A 24,986-nucleotide genomic window follows, 5' to 3' on the forward strand; every position below is an offset into this window, starting at 1 on the left:
CAATTCAGAATTATCTTACTGCTTGCCTGCTTGCTCAAAAAAAAAATCACTACTTTATGAACACAAGCAAACACAAATAATGTTACTTAAAAACTGTTCACTCTGAGCACGGTGTAGAGATTTAACGGTCACACAAGTGCACAGATCTGACACTAGTTAGAAACCATTTGGCAACAGTCTCCTGCCCCATAAACAAAGGGAATCCCAGCTATTTTTTTGATTAGTTTTTGTTCTTTAAGAGGTGTCCCAAATAAACAACTGGCCTGATTAGCTGATGGTTCAATTAACCAGAATCGTACATGGTAAAATTTGTCTCATGTTAGTTTCCACCTGCAATTATAAATAATGATCTGGAATAGAAGACTTTTTTCTTATCACCATTTGTAACATAACAATTACCCTGATCACAATTTAGCCAATCAGAAGATGCTCTTTAAACCACAAAAGCCAATGTTTTCTCATGCAATGATCAACATTTAATTCTGTGACTGAGAGAAAATTAGGGACACTGGTGTAATTATGCATGAACAAAAGTTCCAAATTTAATTAACCTGTCCATGATTTGCCTTTAATTCTGGAAGTTAGAAATGGAATGTGAATTTCTTTCCATTCTCTTCACTGAACCTAGATACTTATCGGCAAAACCCGTGCTTCATTTGAGAGAAGAACCACTGAAAGGAAGTTTGTTTCAGATAATTCATATTTCGTGAATTGAGTAAATTAATGTTTTCCATAAAATGTTTAATAGGTCCTAAATGTCAATGTTAAGATGTGTAAACATTCAACTTGGTTGATAGCAGTGTGACAGACAATGGCTTGTAGTTTTCAAAGCCTCCGCTTCCTTCAAGTCAACATTAGCTCCAAGTTAAGTTCACATTGGAGGTTACTCAGGGTGAGTGGAAATTTAGCAAGGGGACTTTGGTTCTAAGTAGCTAAGTGTTATTGAAATCGCATGTCAATTTGACTTTCCATATTTATAAAATGACAACTACTTGTTACAAAATGCTTTTATTGATCTAAGACATACATAAAAGTAAATGCAGTGTTTAAAAATACATGCTTTAACAGAATCATATCCTGAATTTACAAGAACCACTAACAGATTGTTCAAAAGAGTTTCTTAATTTTTTTTCTCCTTAAAATACATAACATTCCCCATTTAAAAAAAGACAAGTTAATGAAATAATTGCCATAAGAGCTTAGACAGTGAAATTGAGTCACCGAGGCAACAGAAGGAAGGAATAAGTTTGCCTCCCTGAAGAATTCTAGTGAAGCAATTGAGATTAAGGTGCCATGGTCAGGATCTTCTGACAAGTTCACAAACTTCAAAACAATGGATTTAGTTCTTCAACTTCTTACAATGGAATGTGTTAATCCAGAACCTTAACTGTTCGATCATAATAACTGACATTGTTTGATTATATAGAACACTGCATAAACAGGAAGGGCAAGATGCACAAATTAAAAGCATTCCCAAAAATTATATTTTAGTGTGAAATTTAAGATGTTCAATATTTTTAAATCACATCAGTGTACACTAAAAATAAAGTATGATTTGTTTAGAGAAGTTTAAGAGGCTGAAAATGTATATGTATGTTTTCAGAGGCGATACATTTCTTAAAAGATAATACATATCTCAGGAAATTATAATATCCAAGTGAATCAGTTCTTTCAGCTATATTTAAAGTACATAACCCTCAGGGTATCCGTTTTAGACTGATTTTGAGCATAAGATTCATTGAAAGATATTAAGCCTTTGGGAGAGTTCAGATTTACTAGAATATAAGGAGCAATTGATGACTTTGGGCCTTTACTCACTGGACTTTGGAAAAATGGGGATGGGGAGTAATATCACTGAAAACTATTGGGTGTCAAAAGGCCTAGACCGAGTGAATGTGGAGAAAATGGTTCCTATTGTGGGGGAGTTTAGGACCAGAGGGCACAGCGTCAGAATAGGGGTACATCCATTTAGAATGGAGATGAGGAATTTCTTTAGCCGGAGTGGTGAATCTGTGGAATTTGTGTACAGGCAGCTGTAGAGGCCAGGTCACTGGGTGTATTTAAGGCAGAGGTTGATCAGTTCTTTATTAGTCAGGGTGTGAAAGGTTATAGTGAGAAGGCAGGAGAATGGGATTGACAGGGAAATGGTTCAGCCATGTTGAAATAGCAAAGCAGCCTCTCTGCACCAAATGGCCTAATTCTGTTCCTATGCTTTATGATATCACCAAGGATTGATAGACTGGAGAATCTAGGGATGTTCTCACTACAGCAGAGGATACTAAAGGAGGTAAGAGATGCTAGAAATGGAGTTTAGCTGAATTGATTACAACTTTTCACCTCTGGCTATCAAATTATTTGAAATATATGACTCTCTAAAGAATATAAGGAAATTCTTTCCATGAGTTCATAGGATTTAGAACAGCTACTAAATACTGATTTAACACTAGCTTACAAAATAGGCAAAGAAAAATCAGATACAAAAAAAACAATTATGCAACAGTATTTAGCTTAAAATGTTCACAAGCTCTTTGTGAAAATATTTATTTTTTCCCTTTTAAAATGTAATGGAATTCAATGACATTCTGATACAAACCATGTCATTTCACCATAGCAACACAACTGGGGAGTCAAATTTATTGCATACATAGAAATAACAGGGAGAAAAACCAATTGAATTGCCTTTCAAATTGGGAACCAGACTGAATGGGCATGTTGTCATCATTTACTTTTTAAGAAAAAATAATTACTAGATTTTTTACATTTTAAGCTGATGATGAACATGCATCTTCTATTTTCCTTGTATGGTTTTTTCCTTCAGAGGGAGAAAACATGTCTCTGCACCTTCCAAGCAAAATTTTCTCAACTGCTTTTGTATTAAATGAACCTCAAAAGGATTCATCTACAAAAGAAAATATGTACTTAGACATTCTACTTGACAAGATATTCCATTTATATTGAAAAGGAGTAATATTTTGCTTAATATGAAGGTAGTATTGTTGCAGTAATTTTATACATTTAAACAGGTTTGTGAACATTTTCTGAACTGCACAATAAACCAGATCTAGGCAGAATTGATTATTTTAATTAATCACATAAAAACTAATAGCTTTATACATGATAAACTTTACAGTAAGAAACAGTTGAAAATAGTTGTGGCTAAAGAGGATCACTGTAAAGACCTTAAACATCTCCACCCTTAATATCATGGGATAGATTTCATCAGGCCCTTGGAAGTTATCCAACTTAACGTTCTTCAAGACACCACTTCCTCCTCTGACCTTGAGTGGACCTATCCTTTCCTTGCCTATACTCTTGTTCCTAATATGCATAAAATGTCTTGGGATTGTTAAGATTCAGTGAGTAAAGAGTCTAGTCATGTTTTTAGTTCAACTATTATCCCAATCTTATCCTTATCCATCAACCCATTTTTATTAGCATCAATTTATACAGTAGAGGAAAGTACAGGCAATTTACATAGGACAAAACTCAACCAACCCCTTTACTGTTATTTTAAAAATATTAAACACTTATAATCCACCCTTTCTTCAACAGGCAAATGATTGGATTTAAATCAGTTTTGGCACAATCTTTAATATTCCAATATACAGTATTCCTTAGGCCAATAGCTTACATTTCTTTTAAAGCTTTCAAATGCAGGAACACTAGAAAAAACATTGCTAAAAAGGGTGCAGTCAAATAATTAAAATTTTCACAACAGTATGTTGTTGATTTATTATGAAATATTGCACTGACAGAACTATGCAATATTTTGAATCATTCTGCAATATTCACCTGTCCCAACAAATTTTGTGTTCAAGGTGTGGCTCTCATTCACCACAGAGGTAGAGGAATGTTTTAGCTTGTGAACTAGACATAATTATAATGGGAACAAGCTGAGAAACAATGATCCTATAATCATTAAGTCATGAGACCATCACTGTAATAGTGGATAGCACCAAAGATCTCAGGACATTGGCATAACTCAGAAAGTACTGCATAGTTTTGGAGCTGGAGTCCAGTAGTATCAGTATGAAGAGCAGCAATAGTGAAGTGGTGGGAACTGTCCAAGATACGGGGTAGAGCTTAAATTTTTTGGGAGTGGAAATTGGTCTGAGGCTAGCCTGGACACAAGACAAAAGTACCTCCCATCATAGCACTGATAAAAAGTGTTTTCCAATGATTGAATTGTGTCCCTTTTAGAACAATTTCTTGTCCATAAAAAATGTTACATGGAAAAAGATATCAAAAGATCTGTACAAGGATTAATCACTAGATGTGCTTAGTCAATCTGCAAGCACAGTCCCAAACAGTAGATAAAATGTTACAACTCCCAAATCATTGCAACTCAGTCCAATTTCTAGACCCATGTTCAAGTGAATTTTATTGGCTGGGCACTTGTTCAGTGTTTATATTATTTCTTCCTATCTCAGTTGAAAGGAAAAACACCCTATGGTACTGACTGAAATTATGAACTAATAAAAAGGCAAATTTCTTAGAGCAATTCTGGAGAATGTGTTTAGCACAGGAAATCCTCAGGTTATGTAAGGCTTCAGTTTTTCAGAATCATCTGTAAGCTGATTTCTCTGCAAGAAACAATTGTTTCCTGTAGTAAACAAGAGAAAATCTGCAGATGCTGGAAATCTGAGCAACTTACACAAAATGCTGGAGGAACTCAGCAGGCCAGGCAGCACCTAGGAAAAAAAAGAGTACAGTTGATGTTTCAGGCCGAAACCCTTCAGCAGGACTGGAGGAAAAAAAACTGAGGAGTAGATTTAAAAAGTGAAGGGAGGGGAGAGAGAAACACAAGGCGATAGGTGAAACCTGAAGGGGGAGGAGATGAAGTAAAGGGCTGGGAAGTAAAATGGGAAAAGAGACAGAAGGCCATGGAAGAGAGGGCAGGAAGAGCATCAGAGGGAGGCTATGGGCAAGCAAGGAGATAAGGTGAGAGGAGGAAGAGGGAAAAGGGGATGGGAGATGGTGAACGAGAAGGGCGGTTGGGGGCATTACCGGAAGTTCGAGAAATCGATGTTCATGCCATCAGGTTGGAGGCTACCCAAAAGGCATTGATCCTCCAACCAAAGCACAGCCTTATCTCGGCAGTGGAGGAGGCCATGGATAGACATATTGGAATGGGAATAGGAAGTGGAATTAAAATAGGTGGCCTCTGGGAGATCCCACTTTTTCAGGCGGATGGAGCGCAGGTGCTCGCTGAAGCACTCTTCCAATTTACTTTGGGTCTCACTGATATACAGGCCACACTGGAAGTACTGAACTCAGTACATGGCTCCAAAAGACTCACAGGTAAAGTGGCGCCTCACTAGGGCCCTAAAACAGTCCTTCCAGAATGGTAGTAGGGGCACTTTCTATATCTACTACTCAGCTCTTTTTCTCCAGTCTTGCCAAAGGATATCAGCCCAAAACATTGACTATACTCTCTTCCTAGAAGCTGCCCAGCCTGCTGAGTTCCTCCAGCATTTTGTGTGTGTTTCCTATAATAACCTATATTTTCTCTCTTCATATTTTCTGCCACAATTCTTTAATTTCATTGAATAATCACCATAACACTACCCATAATTAAACTGCTACATTACATGCTTCATCCAGTCTCGGAACCATTACCTTTTTACATGACTTGAAGTCACTTTCTTGGGCTGAGACTTATTTTGGACTGTTTTATCTGCTGTGCTCAAATTCAGGTGCTTGGAAGTAACTGAAAGAAACAGAAAAGCAAACCAGAATTGAATTATCTAAAACAGAAAAATTCCAGGTTTTTCTCTTTACTACACTGAATCATGGAAAACGATTATCCAAGATGATGTATACCATTTTAGAGTTTTATATTTTACCAGATTCATACAGAAATTGTGAAACTGTATTTCCCTGTAGCTGCTATACACGACTAATCAAAGGTCTCAAACATTTGTATTCCCAAGTGCAAACCTAATTCCACATCCTTACCTGTAGCTTGGAATTGTTTTTCTGATCCTTTCACTTTGAGAACCTCTGAAGTGCCTCTTTCGATTTTGATCCCAGCACGCGCAGATAAGGTTGATCCAGGCCGTAAACGATTGGAAGCAACAGGAGGAACTGGTCTGCTTGACACTTGTTTCCGACTACCGCCCTCCGTGCTGGCAGCTCGATTGGTACTTGGAAGCTGTTTAATATTTGTGGCAGTGGTGGGTTTAAAAGGAGCTGACAACATCTTCCTCTCAAACGTTATTGGTGGTTTTCCTTTATTTTGTTTGTTGTGTAAGATAGTACTTCTCCCAGAATCTCTAGAGAGGTCTACTGGGTTGTTCAGTGACACACCTATTTAAAACAAAAAAAAGGCATTTTTCCTCCCTATTCTCCTAGACAGACAACCTGCATTAACAACAATTTTATTTATTTTCACAGCACTAAGTTAATGTGTGCAAGAGTCAGGAAAATACAATTCAATAGAAATAATGAATGAAGATGCACCAATATGATTGAAAAAACACAGAATGCTTCATGGTGAACTTAAAAACCAACATGCTGATATGATCCTAAGGATGTAGCAGCAGCTTTTCAACGGGAAATCCTACGAAAGGTAGTGCATTCGGCCTGTATATAATGGGTAAAGTCCCTCCAGCCACTGAGCACATCTACATGAAACAATGTAGTAGGAAAGCATGGGGCATCCCCACCACCCAGTCCATGCTCCTTTTTCACTGCTGCCATCAGGTAAAAAGTACACAGCCTCAATAACAGTTACTAACCCACAACAAAATAATAACTACACTCACTTACCCATCATTGAAATGCTTCCACGACCAATGATCTCACTTTAAGAACTCTTTAACTTGTTATCTCATGTTCTCAATATTTATTAAGATTTATTCATATTTGCGTTCACACAGTTTGCCATCTTCTGCACTCTGGTTGATCTTTCATTGATCCTGTTATAGTTTTAGTCTATAAGTTTGCTGAGAATGCCCAAAGGTTGTATATGGTGACATACATACATATATATATTTATATACACGCATATATATATTTTGATAATGAAATTTACTTTGCTAATCAAAGTTCAACTACTTCTTAAGCATCATAAGTTGAAATGCAAGAAGTACTAAAGTGGCTTTACCTCTAGATTGTTTTAAGTTTCCTGTTGAAAGCAAAGGCAAATCCTTTTTAGGAAACTCGTAGGGCTTTGATGAAGATAATGAATGCACATTTCCTTTTCTATTAAAAGCAGAAGGAAGCTTTAAGCCTGATGGCCTGGAAAGTTCTGACCGCTGCTGCTGCTGCTGCAAAAAAGATTAGTGTGTTCTCATTAATGAAGACAGCAAAGGAATAAGCTATGCTCCTTACAATCAGTGTAGCAGTATAGCAAAGCACAGTGTTACATTAATACAAGCATTTAGTGAGGAAAAGCCAATCTGCTCTTACGGTTAAGTAAATTATGTGCAAACTACATTTCTCATTGCAAGAACAGGTGAAAAATCTGACAGGGCTCATTATTTTAGCAGTTCTACCGATAAGAATATTGCATTCTCAAGTCTATCCAATCAAAAATATTGTTCAAAACTAAGTGAAATATAGCACCTTCTTAACAGCAGCTTGCTTGCTGTTTGCAGATAGGTTACCTTCCTTTGTTCTCATGGGTTTGTCAGAGGTTATTTTTTCAGACTCACTGGGTGACTCAAGTCTGCAGATAGTGGTTTGTAGTCCATCATCAGGATGTGCTTGTGTGCTCTTACTGACCGGACAGTTTTCATTTGTATCCTGAATATCCACCGAAGGAAGAAGAGCTTTATTTGGACTATCTAACACAAAGTAAGTATCTCTCCTTGGACTTCGAGGGCTTTTTTTCCACATTCTTTCATCTTGCAAAAGCTTGATTTTGGCTTTGGAGTCTTTTTCTAATTTTGATCGGTCACCACAGCTTCTGACCTCTTTCCCCTGCCTTCTGGCATTTTCCTTTTCCTTCAAAGCACATTTTTCAAATTGATTTGCCAGCCGGTTTGCTTCTTTCACTATTTCTGCCAGCTTCTCTGCACTTAGAGGACTCCACTTTAGTACGCCTTCATTCATTTTCTGATGGTTTCCATTATTACTGTTCACATCAATCCCCACAGCAAGACACCGTTCAGGCCGCCTGACTGGACCAACAAAGGCTTCTTCAGTATCATTTTCAAGTAATGATTCTTGGCTGTAGAAAAAGAAAAAAAAAATTAACTGATGACAGGTCAAATCATAACAGCCTGAGCAATTCACCTCAACAGGAAATGAAAACATCCTTCATTCCAACACAAAAACAAAATTCAAATACCCAAACAATTCCTTAGTGAGATTAAAAAAATACATCAAAAGAGATGTCCATACATGTACAAAAGAATGACCACCAACAGAATAAAACAAAGCCAGGAAATGAAAAAAAAATCAAACAAAAAAAGAGGAAAAACAGTTGTGCAAAATCTGAAAGAAGTAAATCTACAGATATGTAACAATTATAATAATATCCTCGCACACCTCAGGCAGCGACCTTGCTGTTTCTTTTGAGTACTTTGTCTGTTTTACACGGCTGAGTTGTTAACTCAACACTCAACCCAGCATGGATGGGAAGTGTGCAAGGAGCCGGTTGGATTAAAATCCAGGACCACTCACCTCTCAAGTCTGGCATAGACGACACTACACCACCAGCCGGCTATGTATCTAATTAGCATCACTATTTTCCTTTATATATTTGCAGATCTACCTATTGTAGTTTCTTGCATACTTATTCTATTTATGATCAAACAAACATTAAGGTAGTTTATAATTAATGTGTCCTAGGCAGCAAAGACTTACCCATTGCCCCCATCCTTGATTAGTAGCAGTGACCCGTGTTAGAAAGTCAATGTTATCTCTAGATCAAAGAGGTGCAGCTGAGTAATATACCCGTGGTTCTACTATTCTGGCACTTGCAAGCCATTTATCCAGAGAATGTAATTTTTCTTTTATATCACAGTTGCATTCTCAATGAAAGGAGTCACAGGAGGATGAAGACAGTGACGCAAGTAGACCTTCCATAGCACCATTCAAAAATGTTTCAAGGAAAGCACACAATGCCCAGGGAAAAAGTTTGACTTGCAGAAACTGCACTATGATAGAAAAGACTTTTATCTTCATAATAAAGTAATAACTGAATGTGCAATTTCACAAGCATGTGTGCTCTTCCAATTTGTAAATTAGAAATAAAAGTTGTCTAATTATGAGTAAATGCGTAGCTGCCCACTGAAACAAAAAGACATGCACTGCACAGAAGAGTGGAGGAGACCAATTTCTATGGTAGCTAAGGCAGGAATCATTTTCACAGCAAATCTAGTTTGATTCAAATACAAAGTGATCTACCTTCAGGCAAAAATTTACTCCCAAAACAAAGTGCACCAACAATATACTTGGCATTTAATAATTAATTGCCTATGTACATCTACTTGTCAAAGCCACCTTACCTTTCTGCTGGAAAACTAATTCCAAAATCAAATGTTTCTTCAGTTATGAAGGCAACACCTAACAGTAAAAGAAAATAACCAATTGAAATAATACCACAGGAGATTCAAGATTTGCACAGAAATCAGTGCAAATGTGATAACATTAGACTTGAAGGAAAAAACACTCAAATTTAAGGAATCCGTACACAAACACCCCCATCTGTAGGTTTCCTAATTAACACATTATTCTGATTTGGAAGTATATTGATGTTGCTTCAGCATCCCAAGATCTAATCCTGACAAATCCTACCCCCCCCCACCCCAATTTGCATCTACCATCACCAAAAAATTGCAACATCTCAAGGTAGCAGCTCAGCACCTCCTCTTAAGAGCAATTAGAGATGGGTTATAAAAGCTGGTTTTGCCAGTACAACCCACATATTATAAATTATTTGTTTTAAAAAACCTAACAGTTAAAAATTGCAGCGACTCTGGCAGAGATGATTAAATATCCTTGTCCATGGGTGGGGTGAGGTGAGGATGACCAATGCTGTTCAAGAAGGGCTCTAAGAACATGACAGGAAAATGTAGACCTGTGAGCTCAACGTCAGTCACCGGTAAGTTATTGTAAGATATGCAGATAGACAGGATATATGTATTTGCATATACAAGGCCTGATGAGGGAGAGTCAACACAACTTTGTGCACGGTGGGTCATGTCTAACCAATAGGTTTTTTTTGAAAAAGGAAAGGTGGTGGACATTGTTCAAGGCTTTGTTAAAGTCCACACAGACAAAGTCCTACATGGGCAGCTGGTCCAGAAGGTCAAGTTGCTCAGCAATCAGGAAGAAATAGCCAACTGGATCCAATGCTGGCTCAGCATGAGAGATCAGAGGGTGGTAGTAGATGGTTCTCTCTCAGACTAGAGGCCAGTGACTATTGGTGTACTGCAGGAATTAGTGATATGTCCATTGTTGTTTGTCATCTATATTAATTATTTGGAAGAAAATGTAAACTGGATCAGCGAATCTGCAGATGACATTAAGGAAGGTGATCAAAGCATGCAGCATGATCTGGACCAGCTGGGAAAAGTACTCAAAAGTAGCAGATGGAATTTAATGTAGGCAAGTGTGAGGTATTGCACTTTGGGAAGACAAACCCAGGTAAGACTTGCACAATAAATGGTAGGGCACGAGGGGAGTCATAGAACAAAGGGATCCAAGAATATAGAGTTACAATTCCTGAAAGTGGCATCACAGGTAGATGGGGTCATAAAGAGAGCTTTTGGTACGATGGCCTTCAAGAATCAGTTCATTAAGTACAGGAGTTGGGATGCTATGCTGAATTTATACAAAGCATTGTTGAAGCTGAGTTTAGAGTACTGTGTGCAGTTCTAGTCATCTACTTACGGTAAAGAATATCAATAAGATTGAAAGAGTCCAAAGAAAATTTACAAGGATGTTGCCAGGATTTGAGGACTGAAATTATAGGGAATGACTGAATAGATTAGGACTTAATTCCCTGTAGTGTAGGAGAATGAAAGGAGATTTGATAAAGTAGTACAAAATTTGAAGGGTATAGATAGGTTGAATGTATGCCGGTATTTTCCCCTCAGATTTGGTGAGACTAGAAGTACAGGTCATAGGTTAAGGTTGAAAGGTGAAATATTTAAGCGGAAAATAAAAGAGGAAACTTCTTATTGACAGGTTGCACCGCAGCCTGATACGGAAACACCAATATCATTGAATGGAAAATCCTACAAAAAGTAGTGGATATGGCCCAGTCCATCACAGGTAAAGCCCACCCAACCATTGAGCACATCTACATAAACCATTGTCACAGGGACAGGAAAGCAGTATCCAGAGGACCCCCCACCACCTAGGTCATGCTCTCTTCTCACTGTTGCCATCAGGATTCAAAAACACGACATTTCCTTCCATTGTTATGCTGGCGACACACAGCTTTATCTCCCCTTGAAACCAAACAACCAGTCAAATCTAGAACTGCCTCGAGGACATAAAATGTTGGATGGCACAGAACTTCCTACAGCTGAATGAAGGCAAGTCTGAAGTTGTCCTATTTGGCCCCCCCTGACTCCATCAAAGTGACTACCAACAGTCTTGGTAACCTGTCCACTCTCGTCAAACCCCATGTCAAAAACCTTGATGTAATATTTGATTCCGCCTTTAAGTTTGACAAGCAAGTTAATGCAGTAGTAAAAGCCAGTTTTTTCCAGCTTCGTACTATTGCCAAAATCAAGTCGTTTCTCTCTTTCAAAGATCTCGAGAAAGTCATCCACACCCTTATATCCTCCCACTTGGACTACTCCAACTCCCTGTATACTGGGATTAGTCAGTCGTCCCTGTCCCGCCTGCAACTGGTCCAGAACGCTGCAGCTAGGCTCCTGACAGGTGCCCAGAAGAGGACCATATTACTTCTATCCTGGCCTCTCTCCGCTACCAGTACGGATTAGAATTGATTTTAAGGTTCTCCTGTTTGTTTATAAAGTCCTAAATGGGCTGGCCCTCCTCCTATATCGCAGACCTTCTAACCCCTTTTTCTATTTCCAGGTCCACTGATGGGGCTCCTGGCTGTCCCACGATCTAAATTTAAGTTCAGGGGTGACCGCGCCTTTGCTGATGTAGCCCCTAGACTGTGGAACAGCATTCCCCTCCCTATCAGATCAGCCCCCTCCATTGATTCTTTTAAGTCCAGGCTCAAAACTTACCTTTATTCACTAGCGTTTGAATCTTCCTGATGTGGCTGATTTTTGGCTTGAGCCTAGGCTCGTGTTGTTTATTTTGTGCCTATAAGCAGTGTGCCTTGTTGTTTATATCTGTGTTTCTTGTATTTGTGATTTTTTTTTTCTACCTGTTATGGTTTGTACAGCACTTAGGTCAACATGGGTTGTTTTTAAATGTGCTTTATAAATAAATTTGACTTGACAAGAGCCTCAGGGCTTGTACGACCAGGTTGGAACAATTACTACCCCTCAACCATCAGGCTCTTGAACAAAAGGGGACAACTTCACTTGCCCCATCACTGAAATATTCCCACAACCAATGGACTCACTTTCAAGAATCTCATTTTCAATATTTATTGCTTATTTATTTAAATTGTTTCTTTTTTTGCATTTACACAGTTTGCTGTCTTGCGCACTCTGATTGAACGCCCTAGTTGGGCGGTCTTTCATTGATCTGTTATAATTAATATTCTATAGATTTGTTGAGTATTCCCAACAAGGAAATTAATCTCAGGGTTGTAAATGGTGACATACGTACCTTGATAATAAAATTTACTTTGAACTTCACTCAGACGGTAGTGAGAGTGCGGAACAAGCAGCCAGTGGAAGTGATAGAACTGGGTCCGATTGTAACATTTAGAAGTTTGCATTGGTACATGGATGGGAGGGGCCTGGAGGAATATGATTTGGGTGCAGGATGATGGGACTAGGTAGAAGATCAGGTTGGGCAAGATGGGCTGAAGGGCCAGTGTTGTAGTACTCTAATTTATACTTTAAAAAAGTTAATACAACTATATACCAAAACTGTTCATAACAATTATCCACAAAGATCAAATAAAAGAAATTAAGCAAATTATTAGTGATCTGAATCATGACACAGAAAATTCCCTGTATTTCGTAATGTGGTAACATGTTACGTTATTAAATCAGTAGTGGGACTCCAATTAACAACCTCCTGCCCCAGAGGCAAATGTAAAGTGACAAACTTGCACACAATATCCATAGTAGAAAACTAACATTATTACCAACCCTCTCCCCTCATTTTTCAGTATATGGATATCCCTAGCAAGATCAGTTCTAATTTACTGGTACAGGTGAGCCTCTACATTGTGACTGTTGAGCTTACAGAAATATCCCTTATGGAATTTACAATTCATTACCCAAAAATCCAAGATATGGAATAAAATCCACAGTTACAGAATTTTTGTGCAAGAAAATTTTGAACAAAGTGCAAAACAAAAATTTTGTAGTTTTTCTTCAACTTGTATTTTTTGACACATGCAGATAAGGTGGCAGTTTTAAAAATAACGCAATAAATTCAATGTGCTATTAAACTGTCTCACCCTCCCTCCACCATGAGTCAGGATATCCAAAACAGGGTCTGCAATTTACATTGACTGTCCATTTCCCTCCTGCTCCATGGATGCTGCCTGACCCAATGAGTTTCTCCAACTGTGTGTGTGGCAGCAAGTTGTAAACTTAAACTGAAAGGCTGAAAGGTGACAAATAGGAGACACAAAGAGCTGCAGATGATAGTAAGAAAGGTGTTAAGTAGAACTCAAGATCTATGAATTTCTATCACCTTTTTTTTGCTCCATATTACAGCATTTGCAGTCGCTGGTGTTTGATACAGTGATTTGCTTTGGAAACTGATCAGGCAATCTCTGAAGTGGTTCCCTGCCGTGAACTAGCAGCCACAGTGCCACCATCATTAGTGGTGAGAGAACACATCTCCACTTATAATATGGGATTCAGAAGAAAATAGAATTTTGCATTATGAAATCTGTGCTAGTCAATTTTCTTCATAACACAGAAGTTACCTGTTTGAAATGTGCAGTTTCCTGCACATTCATACAGTATTTGAGTATCACAGTTTAAACTGCTTATAGACGCCCAAGGTTAGAGAAACTCTAGGCCTGAACTGTGTAATTTTGTTTCCCAATGCATGCATAGGTGTTTTTTGAAAACAAAGAATGCAAGCAGATTAATCGAGTAACTAAGACTGGCATATATTCATTAGTATCAAGAGCACACCAAACTTTTAAATAATAAACAGCATTAGACACATAAATAATCAAATACTTTATTGTTTGCAAGTCTGTATTTACCACAGTAATATCACCTCTGTCATCCCACACAAAAGAAGAATAATTGAAATGTATTAATTGGCTGGATCTCTAATTAACTCAGTACTGCTTGCCTCTATACTTGGAGAGTCCAAACAGAACGCACAGACATAACCCAGGACATCATTCAGTATAATAACACATTAAGGATGCTATGCAGGAGTTTTACAACTTCTACGCCAGGTGGCTCAGTGCGAAACTGTTCAATAAACTAAATGAGAAAACCATAATGTCATTTTTACAATTTAAGTACAAAATAAAACACTTGACCAAGTCTACATCATCACATTTCCCCAAGTTACATAAAGTAACAACTCAGATTGCACTTTCAAGAGCAAAGAAGTTCGAAGTGCAGTGGTGTGAAATAAATGAACAAAGAATAAAGGGGATATTTTAAGCAATATATCAAAACTTAGATCAAAGGAGCAGGGTTTAAGCAGAAGACCAAGACGAATAAAGAATTTAAACACATGAATAAAAATTATAAATATGAAGCAATGGAAAACCAATTGATTAGCAGAACAGAGGCATAGGACAGGAGACAGGCAATTTTTAAATAGCAGTTAATGTACAGACATTGAGGATTTCACGTAATAGACGTGGAAATAAAGGGTTTTTATATTGGAATCAGAAACTGCAGTTGGGAATTGAAACTGCAAGTCATGTGGTTCAACATGAGAGAGGAAACAAATGTGGTTACCATCAGTTGGCAGATTCATTCTTCTTGTCAGCGAGTTTCCAGTTAGTTCAATAAAAAGCTCTGATAAAGAAAGAAATCTAGTTAGTTACTCGAAATACAAACAAGACCTGCAAAAAAAACCTTTAAAACACAGCACACAAGTTGAATTAGCTCATTTGACCCATTGAGTCTGCTCAGACATTCAATCAAGGTTAATTAATTTTCCCTCTCAATTCCATACTTCTTAACCCCTTAAACTTTGACACAATTACTGATCAGAAACCTATCAAGCTCCACTTTAAATATACCCAATGACTTGGGCTTCACAGCAGCCTGTAGCAATGTATTCTACAGATTCATCACCGTATGTCTTAAGAAATGCCTCATCTCAGTTTTAAAGTGACATCCATGTATTCTGAGATTGTGCCATTTGGTCTTAGCTTCTCCCACTGTTGGGAGCATTCTCTCCATGTCCACTATCTAGACCTTTCAACATTTGGTAGATTTCAAGGAGATCCCCCTAATTCTTCTAAACTCCGGCAAGTACAAGCCCAGAAACATCAAACACTCTTCATACATTAACCTCCTTTATTCCCACTTTTCCTTCTGCCAGTTAACCAATCTTTTGCCTGTGCTAGTATCTTTCTTGTAAGACATAGGTTCTTATCTGTTTAGCAGCTTCAGGCACGCAACTTGTAAAAGACCTTCTGAAAATGTAAGCAAACAACATCCACTGACTCTCCATAATGATTGTTTATAATGGCTGTTATTTCCTCAAATAATTTCAACAGATTTGTCAGGGAAGATTTCCTCCTAAGGAAAGCAAGTTGATTTTGGACTCCAAGCACCCCGAAACCTCATCCTGAATAATGGACTCTAACACCTTGCCAACCACTGAAGTCAGTTTAACCAGCCCATAATTTCCCATCTTTTGCCCCACTCCTTTCTTAAAGAATGGAGTGACATCTGTGGTTTTCCAGTCCTCTGGAACCATTCTATTGATTCTTGAAAGATCACCACAAATGCCTCCACAATCTCATCAGCTATCGCTCACAACATTTTGGGGGTGTTGTTCATCTGATCCAGGTGTCTTATCTACCTTCAGACTTCTCAGTTTCTGAAGCAGCTGCTCCTTAGTAACAGCTTGCTCTGACACACTCAAATTTATGGCATGCTGTGGTGTGTTCCATAATGAAGACTGATACAAAATACATATTCAGTTCGCCCGCCACTTCTTTGTTCCCCATTATTACCCCTCCAGCATCATTTTTCAGCAGTTATAGAGCTTGCAATGCTTATTCCAAAATCTCAATCAACAGCTTATTTAATAAATCTGTAATATCAGAATCAGGTTCATTATCACCAGCGTGTCATGAAATTTATTAACTGAGTGGCAATAGTACATAATCAAGAAAAAAAAATCAGTTACAGTTAGCATATACTGTAGGTGTCTATTAAATAGATTAAAATAGTGCAAAAACGGAAGTAATATATTAAAAAAGTGAGGTAGTGTAAATGAGTTCAATGTCCATTTAGGAATATCATTTAGCAGAGGAGAAGAAGTTATTCCTGAATCACCTTCAGTCTTCTGTACAGGTTTCTCCCGCTATCCGAAGGTAGAGCATTCCCATGAAACCGTTCGTAGGCCGAAATGGTGTAAAGCGAAGAAGCAATTACCATTAACTTATATGGGAAAAATGTTTGAGCATTCCCAGACCCAAAAAAACCCTACCAAATCATACCAAATTGCACATAAATCTAAAATAACACTAACATATATAGTAAAAGTAGGAATGATATGATAAATACACAGCCTAAATAAAGTAGAAATAATGTATGTACAGTGCAGTTTCACTTAACAGAATCGGGAAGATTTATCCAAAACTGATTAGTAGAAAAAAAATGGCATGCGCACACATCTGCCCACGCAAGGCTTCATGGTCATGGTAGTCTTTCTCGGGGTAAACACAAGTTTAAAGCGGGCGTCTTTTTTCGTAAAAGCAAAAATCCTCTTTCAGTTAGTGAAAACAGGTACTAATGCAGGTCTTTCATAAAAGCGAAGTGACGTAAAGCGAACGTTCGTAAAGCAGGGGACATCTGTACCTTATTCCTGATCGTATAAATTCATAAATGACAGTGCAGGGTCTCCTGCTCACAAAAGGGGTTAATCCTCAACAATGCCAATAAGCTGATTTTCTATAGTAAACCTATATCATATTAATCTGCATACACATCCTGTAATTAATTTCATCACGCATTCACCCTAACACTGCCTATAATTAAACTAATGGAATTTATACTGCACCCATTTTTAATGAATACCACAAAGCATTTATGTTGAACAAGTCTTTAAAAATGTATGGGAGAACTTCAATAAAGTCATACTACCCCAAGGTCGTCCATAATCTGGGGAGTCATATGCTTCCCCACCCCAAAAAGGTCCCACAAAACACATCTGCATTTGAAAAATATAGCTCTATATGAAATTTACTAGCATTTGTTTTTCTTTATATTCAGCTCTAGATTCAGATTTAAATTCAGATGTAAAAGGCCATGTGCAGTATGCTCACCAAATCCATTGAATCTACCAAGAGTTCAGTGTTGCAATTGTATACCTCTATTTGAAGTTAGATTGATTCTACTGTATTCGGGCCATAACTTGCAATTTATGCTACTTTATGTATTTCAACAAATAAATATCTTAAGAATATCAACTGTGGCTTAACAGATTTTCAGTTTATTTGTTATCACTGCAAAAAGACATCTTTTATCTTATGTATCCACAAATACAAGAGCCAACAAATGCAACAGGTTAGATAATGCAAAACTATTTCAGAATTGCTGAAAAAAATTTAAAGTTGAGGCAATATTGGCCAGGTCAAGGCTATATCTACATACTCAAAAACAAACTGTTTTTGCACTAGAAATTCCTGTGGAATCAGAGGAAAACAACCCACAATCATTCTTGCTACCTGGACATCTTCAAGCGCTTAGACCCAATGAACAACTTCTGAAGTACTGCAATATCAGAATTTGTGATCACTGACCCCTTGCAAAAAGCAAGAGTATAGAATGGAGTAATAATGATATTAAACAATCCTTTTTTAGTGACACTGTCAATGCATTTCTCTCATTTAAATTATTCCTTGAATTATTGTTTAAATTTATACACCACTCTATATCCATCCTAAAGGCCAATTTATACTTCTGCGTCAAATCTACACCATAGGTACAGCATTGTCGCGTACCCTATGCCGTAGCCTGATGTGCACCTCCCCAAAAATGTAACTACGTGTCGCGGCGACACAGACCGCAACAACTGTGATTGGTCCGCTTGGTTGCATCGCATTTCCTCCTATGCATTTCCGGTTGCTGCTTCTTGTCAAATCGTCAAATCTACTTGCCGACATCCGAAAATATTTGAAATGCATTTCCTCATCCATGTCTCTCAGTGGCCGGACAAGCACAGAAAGTTCACCCTTCTTCTGCCTCAATCCGTTCAATGGTTGTACACACCATCTCCTCCGATGTCTTCTCTCTTTTCTGCATTGCAGTAATTTCAATAAAAGTAACTCTTGTTCAATATCTATTAGCTCCAACTCCAACATGATGCGCTCAGTTTCAGTCGCCATTGTTTGAAGTACACAAAGAATAAACTACGCAAATTCAAAACAAAAAAAATTAAACAAGTAATAAATGTTAAAGAACATGAGCTAAAGAGTCCCTGAAAGTGAACCCAGAGGATGTTGGAACAGTTCAGTAATGGGGGCGAGTGAAGTCATCCCCTCTGGTGCAAAAGCCTGACGGCTGAGGGGTAATAATTGTTCCTGAAAATGGTGGTGTGGTCCTGAGGCCCCTGTACCTTCTTCCTGATGGCAGCAGCAAGAAGAGAGCATGACCTGGAAGTTGGGGTTTCTTGGTAATGGATGCTGCTTTCCTGCAGAAGCACTCCACATAGATGCGCTCAGTGGTTGGGAGGTCTGGGCTGTATTAACTACTTTTTGTACGATTTTCCATTCAAAGACATCGGTGTTTCCATATCAGCTAGTCAATACACTCTCCACTACATATATACAGAAGTTTGTCAAAGTTTCAGACATCATGACAAATCTTTGCAAACTTCCAAGCAGAGGCACTGACATGCTTTCTTCGTAGTGGAAATTACATGCTGGAGCCAGGAGAGATTCTTTGAAATGATAACACCAAGTTGCTGATCCTCTCTACCTCTGATCCCCTGATGACGATCGGCTCATGGACCTCAGGTTTTGTCCTCCTAAAGACAATAATAAGCTGCTTGGTTCAGCTGACATTGAGTGAGAGATTGTTGTGACACCACTCAGCCAGATTTACAATCTCCCTCCTATATGCTGATTCATCACCAGCTTTGATTCAGCCAACAGCAGCAAACTTCAAAATGCCATTGGACCTGTGCTTAGCCTCACGGTCATAAATATAAAGCAAGCAGAGCAGGGTTTAAGCACACATCCTTGAGGTGTGGAGATTGTGGAGATGTTTTTGCCAATCCGAAGTGACTGGGGTCTGCATGTGAGGAATAGAGGATCCATTTGCACAAGGAGGTATTGAGGCCCAGGACTTGAAACTTATTGATTAGTTTTGATGGGATGACAGCATTGAATACCAAACTGTGCTCAATGAAGAGCATCCTGATATATGCACCATCGCTCATCAGATGCCCCAGGGTTGAGTGAAGAGCTGATGAAATGGCACCTGCTGTAAAACTATTACTCCGGTAGGCAAATTGTACAGATCCAAGTCACTTCTCAGGCAGGAGTTTCATCACCAACCTCTCAAAGCACCTCATCCCAATGGATGCATGTACTACTGACAATGGTCACGGAGGCACCGCAGTGAGAGAGAAGATGGTGCCAGCATACATTGTTGACTCTATGCAGGCTGCAGAAAATTGTTCCAGTTTTCCCTTTAAATACCCTTCTTTTGAATTACTTTTGCTGCAATCTGCAGCATGCAAATTCCCTCTTAACAAGACTGTGAAATTACATCAATGATCTTCAGGTCGTACAGTCGACAATTGAATGCAGAGCCATGAGCCCCGGTGGAGCAGTTAAGCACGGCACCTTTAAGGGTCAACACCATGGCTGGAAACATAGCAGAAGACGTGGAATAATCCAAGCCAAGCTGACGCACCGAGGAATGAGACTTCTTTTACCCAGCATCCTGTTAACAAACGTGCAGTCGCTGGAAAATAAGATTGACGATCTCAGGGCAAGGCTGCTGCATCAAAGGCAGATCTCAACTGTATGTTGCATTGAGACTTGGTTATCTGCGGACACGCTGGGCGTAGCAGTCAGACTGGAAGGTTTTACCATTTTCAGAATGGATTGAACCGCAGAACTGGTAAGGAAATAGGTGGTGGCGGGTACTTTTTAGTCAATTCTCTTTGGTGTTTGGACATGGGGGTTAAGTCAACCTCTTGTTCTCCTAAGAACATCTAACATTCAAATATAGACCATTCTATTTGCCTTGGAAGTTCTTGTGTGATCCTGACCTTAGTTTATATACCACTAGCAGCCAAATATAAGCAAGCACGCATGAAACTGCACAACGTCATCTACAGGCAAGAAACAGCCCATCACAATGCAGTTCAAATTATAGTTGATGACTTCAACCAGGCCTTTCTGAAGAAAACTCTGGTCAATTATCACCAGCATGCAACCTGTTGCACCAGAGATCCCAACACAGTAGACCACTGCTACACCGTGATAAGGAATGCCTGTCATTCCTTTCCGAGAAGCCACTCTGGTAAGTCGGACTATTTGCCTGTACAAAAATGCTACAAGAGGTGTAGGTATTATCTCTGGAAAGCCATCTCCTGGGGAAAGCGAAGATTCTGGACTAGACTGGAATCAATGAGGGATGCTCAACAGCTGTGGCAGGATTTGAATGCCAAAACAGTATAAAAGTTAAATCTAGCAACATGGGTGACAGCAGAGCTTCGCTTCCAGATGAGATCAATGCCTTCTGTGCTTTTTTTGATCACCAGAACAGGAGCAACCATCACACGCCCCCGCGTCTTCCAATGACCCTTTTGTCTCAATATCTGAAGATGACATGCAGGGCTGCCTTCAAGAGTGAATCCAAGGAAAGCATCTGGTCCGGACAGAGTACCTGGTTGAGTACTGAAGACCTGTACTGACCAACTGGCTGGTGTGTTCACAGATATGTTCAACCTCTCACCTCGACAGTGTGCTTCAAGAAGGCTTCAATCATATGGGTGCCCAAAAAGAGCATGGTAACCTGCCTCAATGACTATTGCCCAGTGGCACCTACATCCAGTGGTGAAGCACTTTGAGAGGCTGGTGTTGAAACACATCAGCTCCTGAGTTGCTCCAATTCGTCTACTGAAGCAACAGGTCACAGCAGATGCCATCTCATTGACTCCTCACACAACCTTGGAACATCTGGACAGCAAAGATGCATTACATCAGGGTACTCTTTATCAATTACAGCTCAGCATTTAATACCATCAAGCCCTCAAAACTAATCAGTAAACTCCAAGACCGGGGCTTCAATACTCCCTGGAGTATTGGATCCTGGATTTCCTCACTTGCAGACCTCAGTCAGGTCGGTTTGGTAAACACATCTCTTTCACCATCTCCATCAGCACAGGGGCACTGCAGCGCTGTATGCTAAGCCCCGTGCTCTACTCGCTTTACACCTATGACTGTGTGGTCAAGCACAGCTCCAACACCATATTCAAGTTTGCTAATGACACCACTGCAGCTGGCCATATCAAAAGGTGGTGATGAATCAGCATACAGGAGGGAAATTGAGAATTTGGCTGAGCAGTGTCATAACAATAACCTCTTACTCAAGCAACACACACAAAATGCTGGAGGAACTCAACAGGCCAGCCAGCATCGATGGAAAAGAGTATAGTCGAAGTTTTGGGCCGAGACCCTTCACTGGAGAAAAAAAATGGAGTCAGATTAAGAAGGTGGGGGAGGGGAGGAAGAAACACAAGGTAAGAGGTGAAATCAGTGGGGGGGGGAGGGGGAGGATGAGGTAAAGAGCAGGGTAGTTGATTGGTGAAAAAGATACAGGGCTGGAGAAAGGGGAATCTGATAGAGGACAGAAGTCCATGGAAGGAAGTAAAAGGGGGAGGAGCACCAGTGGGAGGCGATGGGCAGGTGAGGAGATAAGGAGAGAGGGAAATGGGAACGGGGAAAGGTGAAGGAAAGGGTGAGTGCATTACTGGAATTCGGAGAAAACGATGTTCATGCCATCACGTTGGAGGATACCCACTCAGAATATAAGATTTTGCTCCTCCAACCTGTGTGTGGCCTCACAGTGACAGAGGAGGCCATGGACTGACATGTCAGAATGGGAATGTGAAGTGGAATTAAAATGGGTGGCCCCTGGGAGCAATGTCAGCAAGACCAAGGAACTAATTGTAGAATTAAAGAGAGGGAAACCAGAGGTCCATGAGCCAGTACTCATCGGAGGATCGGAGATGGAGAGGCTCAGTAACTTTAAATTCCTGGCGGTCACCGTCTTAGAGAACCTGTCCTGGACTCATCATATAAATGTAATTGTAAAGAAGGCACAACAGCAACTCTACTTCCTCAGGAGTCTGCGGAGTTCCAGCATATCATCAAAAACCTCGACAATCCTATAGATATGTGGTGGAAAGTGTATTGACTGGCTGCATCACACCCGGGTATGGGAACACCAATGCCTTTGAGCCTAAAATCCTACAAATCCTACCCCAGTACAACACACGTGAAGCCCTCCAAACCAATGACCACATCCACATGACTGATGAAGGGGCACGATTCGAAACATCAACTATTCCCTTTTTCATAGATGTTGCCTGCACTGCTGAGTTCCTCCAGCATTTTGTGAGCTTTGCTTGGACTTGCAGCATCTGCAGATCTTCACTTGTTTGTAACTACACTCATTCTATTTCTGGTGTTCCCACAACCATTCATCTCACTTTAAGGACTCTTCATCTGGTTATTTCATGCTTCGTTAATATATATTGCTATTTATTTATATTTGCATATGGATAGTTCATAGTTCATTGATCCTGTTTACAGTTACTGCTCTATAGTATTCCATTGTAGCTGAGTATGTCTGCAGGAAAAAGGAATCTCAGGGTTGTACGTGGCGACACGTATGTATTCCGACAATAAATTTTACTTTGAAAATTTTTCTTAGCCAACGGTATAATTAAAGCCTGCTTGAAGAAACTAAATCAAGGTTGACATAAAGATCACAAATTCAGATTCATCAGATGTCAGACTCGATCCTCAACTATTTAACTCTTTCATTACAGCTCTTTTCAAAAAGAAAATAAGTGTTTTCAAATTTGCACCCACTAATGAGGAACATAGTTCCTTCTCGCATAACATGCTTCCAGCAGCACATCTGGCAAGATTGCATCAGAGGTGTAGATTTGCAAGTATTCGTTTTCTAACTAGCCCATTTCACGTTATTAAAACCCTGTAAACACTTAGTGAAAACAGAAACAAGAGGTTAATATTGTGCATCGATGACCTTGCCCTGTTGCTCTCCCCACAGAATACTTAAAGCATTTAATTTGTTTCTTGCTGCATTTCAACGCACGGTATACAGTGGTAGACAATCACGAGTCCGTGATTAGCACAAATGCTGTAACGAACTAGCACGAGTGCAAGTGAAACTTGCAACTACATGACACTTTCAACATTAGCAAGAAGATCCGACGAACTGCCTAAAAGCATTGGGAACGTGATTTGACTCCAGATTACAAGCAAATCATAGTCAATGCCACATAACATGCTTCCAAGTAAGAGTTAAATACAGCATCTTAAGGATAATTTTTAACATATTGAATGGAGGGTGTGGGGGATTCCTAGGCATTTGGTTATGTTGAAGTTGCTTCATTACAGCAAGTTCTGTTGTTCCCGTCCCACCGCTCTTCCCTTAACAAACAGTTCTACATCCTGCATTAAAGTCAAAATAAACTCACATAACGTAGAGTAAATGCCGACCCTTTGAAAACGGTGCTGAGCTCCCTGTGCCACACCAGCCAAACCCCTTCCTCCTGTTTACTTTCCAAATACCACCGCACATGACCATGGCCAAGGGGCGGGACCATATTCAAATCTACGTCACGTGGCCTCCAGTCTTTCTTCTGATTGGGTCAGAAGCCAACCGCAATCTTCCTTTCTTTCCTTTTCCTCATGGAAACAAACAAGCACACGACTCGCCCTCTGTCAAAGTACACAGAAATGAACATCCCCAGTAAATCCAAATCGGCACGTCGAAGCTGTTTGCTTATGGGCTTTATGGAAAAAGAAAGTGTGCGTAATCAGCTAACTTTTGATTGGGTCACTAGCCAGAAAAGCGAGTGGTGATTGGACAAGGCTCACGTCAATCCGTTCGGCGAGGATTTGAAATGATTCCGGAGGCAGTCGACTGCTAAGATTTGTGTGGCATGTAGTTAAAGGCAGTAATAGAGGTGTTGAAAGAAAATCGATCAAATTCTGTACAAAAAAAAATACACCTTTAAAATGTAGTTAATAATACGTCATAGTAAAAGCTGCATCTAGTATTTGCACAGCAAACTCCAACAAACAGCAATGTTATAAAATCTGTAGCATATTGTAAACTCAGCAGTTCAAACAGCATCAAGGAAAGCAGCGTAGGCTTTGTCCAAGTCAGAGGAATACAGCACAGATACAGACCCTTCAGCCCAACCACGGTGTGCACCCAGCTAATACCAATTCCTTGTATTTGGCCCATATCCCTCTACGCCCATCCCCCTCATCAAGTTGAAGGGTACATGAATAAATCCAAGCAAAACAACGTTCCTCCAGATCAAGGTGCATAACACACACAACATATAAAGAGATACTACCTCAAATAAATTAACAGATAATAAAACGTATTCCAAAAGAATGGCATTGAGCCCAAAATGAATTTAGGACACAAGTCAAAAAGTAAACAGTATAACGCGACCCCTTATGCACCTATCCA

General features: G+C 39.4%; 1 protein-coding gene across 1 annotated transcript; it reads right to left on the reverse strand.

Annotated features, from left to right (window-relative positions):
• Positions 1 to 1,005: 1,005 nt before the first annotated feature.
• LOC134355511 (proline/serine-rich coiled-coil protein 1-like) lies at positions 1,006 to 24,077 on the reverse strand. Its single transcript, XM_063065492.1, has 9 exons — positions 23,977 to 24,077; positions 16,563 to 16,590; positions 15,006 to 15,065; positions 9,459 to 9,516; positions 7,570 to 8,176; positions 7,109 to 7,271; positions 5,959 to 6,309; positions 5,620 to 5,710; positions 1,006 to 2,899 (listed from the first exon to the last, which is right to left on the reverse strand). The coding sequence occupies exons 3-9, from the start codon at positions 15,022 to 15,024 to the stop codon at positions 2,896 to 2,898; spliced, it is 1,293 nt and encodes a 430-aa protein (XP_062921562.1). The 5' UTR covers positions 15,025 to 15,065; positions 16,563 to 16,590; positions 23,977 to 24,077; the 3' UTR covers positions 1,006 to 2,895.
• Positions 24,078 to 24,986: the final 909 nt, after the last annotated feature.

The sequence above is a fragment of the Mobula hypostoma genome, chromosome 13 (assembly GCF_963921235.1).
Source record: "Mobula hypostoma chromosome 13, sMobHyp1.1, whole genome shotgun sequence".
In the NCBI taxonomy this organism is placed as follows: domain Eukaryota; kingdom Metazoa; phylum Chordata; class Chondrichthyes; order Myliobatiformes; family Myliobatidae; genus Mobula; species Mobula hypostoma.